Genomic DNA, 2,425 nt, shown 5'->3' with positions numbered 1-2,425 from the left:
AATTTTAGTTGTTTTCCAGGGTATTTGAAATTTTATCTTGTCAAATCTATTATTTCTTTTTATTGTAATTCCTCACGTTGTATTTAAGCGTATTGTTATTTCCTTTCACGGTTTAATAATCACTAAGTTCTGTTTTCTTGTTAATTTGAAATTCAAACTCAAAGTCTTTAATCTGTCTGGAATTTTATTTTAGTATATGGTATAAGGTGAGGGTCAAAAGTAATTTTTTTTTCCTGCCAAATTGCAAAATTGCTTTCTCAGCACAATTCTTATTCTTTCCTTTCATTATTTAATGCATCCTTAGTAAATATAAGTTTTATATTCTACATAATAAAGCTTATTTCTGGATATTCTATAGCTCTTAGCCATAAAATGCTGAGGCAAACAGCTGGATGACTACCCTAATTGGAACATATATCGGCCATATTAAACAGCAGCAAACACAATGAAAATTACCCATAAATACAGTTTTTCAAGGAAACCAATCAAATGAGAAGAAACAGTAGAGACTGAGTATATATATATTTTTTCTACAGGTCTTCCTTTGATTTATTTTAAGGTACTTGGGTCACTGTATTTTTTCTGTGCTATGTTAAGCCTCAGTTGTTTGTGATTAGGTCGGTTCATACCAGCTAAGTCCTTTCTCTGAAGGCAGTTCCAGAAACTGAATACATACCCTTTCAGCTAATTCGTCCACATCAGAAAGAAGGCTTTTCATTGTATTCTCAGCATTGTTGATTTGTATCTTTCTCAGGACATACTGGTTTTCTCTTTCTGATAATTTTGTCTGTGAAAAAAAAAATATTTTGAAAACAATCAGTAGATGTGCACACTAGGTTTGTAAAAATATACAAAAAACTCTTCCAGTGTAAGAGGACTCAGAGTTGAATGTTAGTCTCTGTTCCCAAACTAGTGGGGTCCTTAGGCTGCTGTAGGCTACTGTGAAAATTGGGGTCTGTATGAGGTTTCCGAAGGCCCTGGAGGCTAAAATTATGTGAGCTCTGCCCATCAGGCAGAGACCCTGGCCTGGGGTGTACTGGCCATGGGGAACTGGCACCTTTTTCTAATTTGCACAAAGGCACAACATAGACTGGTGGTAGCCTTGAGTGTCTGAGTTTTAAAATGTCAATTTTGGAAAGTCTTCGAGGAAATGATCAACCCACCCAGATCAACCTAAATGGAGTTTAGAAATTTATTTGTTTGTTTGTTTGTTTGTTTAGGTATAAGGAGAGCAATTGTCTTGATTTCAGACCATTTGTCTCTTTTTCATTTTTGAGGAGTTTGGTCCAAATGTGACTTTACTTGGATTACTCTGGAGTAAACCCTCCAATCTTGGCTCTGACTTTCTGTCAGCTATAATCGTACCTATCTTGAGATTGTGATATTGGAGAAAGAGGATTTGAGTGGTATCAAGAGGTCTGACTCTGGGTGACTCCTCTGAGAATTAGCGCCTTAATGTGTTCGAACAGGTGAGTTTGGATAAGAATGATTTCTAAGTTTGAAATAGAATGTTCACAAATTCCTTCTAGTTCTACGATTTTATAATTTGTGTTAGATTTTTCACTTTGCATATTTGGCCAATTGCTGTTGATATCATTTGCACCTCCAAAAAGTAGAGTAATGAGCACTTGCTGTGCTAGGTACTGTTCTAACTGCTCTACATATATCACTGAATTCTTTTAACAACCGATGAGATGGTGCAATAATTATCCTCAATTCCAAATGAGGAAACTGAACAATAAAGAGGTTAAATAGCTTACCGAAGAAATCTGAATTCAACGTTTGTCCTCTTAACTATTATGTTAAATTAATTAAGTAAAAAAAGTGTGCTGGTATTAATTCCATTGTCTTTTCAGGTAATTATTATTGTTTTAAAAAATATCTGTTGGTTGTGATAGAAGCCCATGATTTAGAGGGGAGAAAAAAAACACCTCTTAAAAGTTTGGATATACAAGCACTAGTATAGTGTACTGTTTTTGACTGTTGCCGCCTTAAATTTGTTTATTAGAAATTAATCACTAGACCTTTGAGGAGAAACAGAGCATGTGGGTATGTTGTGTGCTTAACTGTGTGTATGAGCATGGAAAAATGAAAAAAAAAAAAAAAATGACCGTGAGAAGGAAAGGTAAAGGCAGGAGAGAGAGAGAGGGAGAGAGAGAGAGAGAGAAAGCAGAGACAATGAGACAGAGATAGTAAGACAGAGAGACAGAGACATAGTTTGTAGAGAAACTACTCAAAACATTGCAAATTGAGGCTAGTAAGTTTGTGATAATTACCTGAATAACTAATGTACACCTTTGCCAAAGAACTAAGGGTTTCACTTCCTTCACTAGTTTTGTACATAGATACTAGTTTTTTAGTCATTTTATTTTCCATATTGCATTCTTCTATAGATGGCAGCTCTGGGTTTAGGCTGAAGCTCACG

General features: G+C 35.2%; 1 protein-coding gene across 1 annotated transcript in view; it reads right to left on the bottom strand.

Annotated features, from left to right (window-relative positions):
* LAMA4 (laminin subunit alpha 4) overlaps positions 1–2,425 on the bottom strand; it is a 135,571-nt gene that overhangs the window by 71,012 nt on the left and 62,134 nt on the right. Inside the window, exon 8 of the mRNA XM_023533378.1 lies at positions 677–787. Coding sequence (XP_023389146.1) covers positions 677–787 — 111 coding nt within the window. The remainder of the gene's footprint in view (positions 1–676; positions 788–2,425) is intronic.

The sequence above is a fragment of the Pteropus vampyrus genome, unplaced genomic scaffold (assembly GCF_000151845.1).
Source record: "Pteropus vampyrus isolate Shadow unplaced genomic scaffold, Pvam_2.0 Scaffold101, whole genome shotgun sequence".
Classification (NCBI taxonomy): domain Eukaryota; kingdom Metazoa; phylum Chordata; class Mammalia; order Chiroptera; family Pteropodidae; genus Pteropus; species Pteropus vampyrus.
This window is presented reverse-complemented; position numbering and strand designations above follow the sequence as displayed.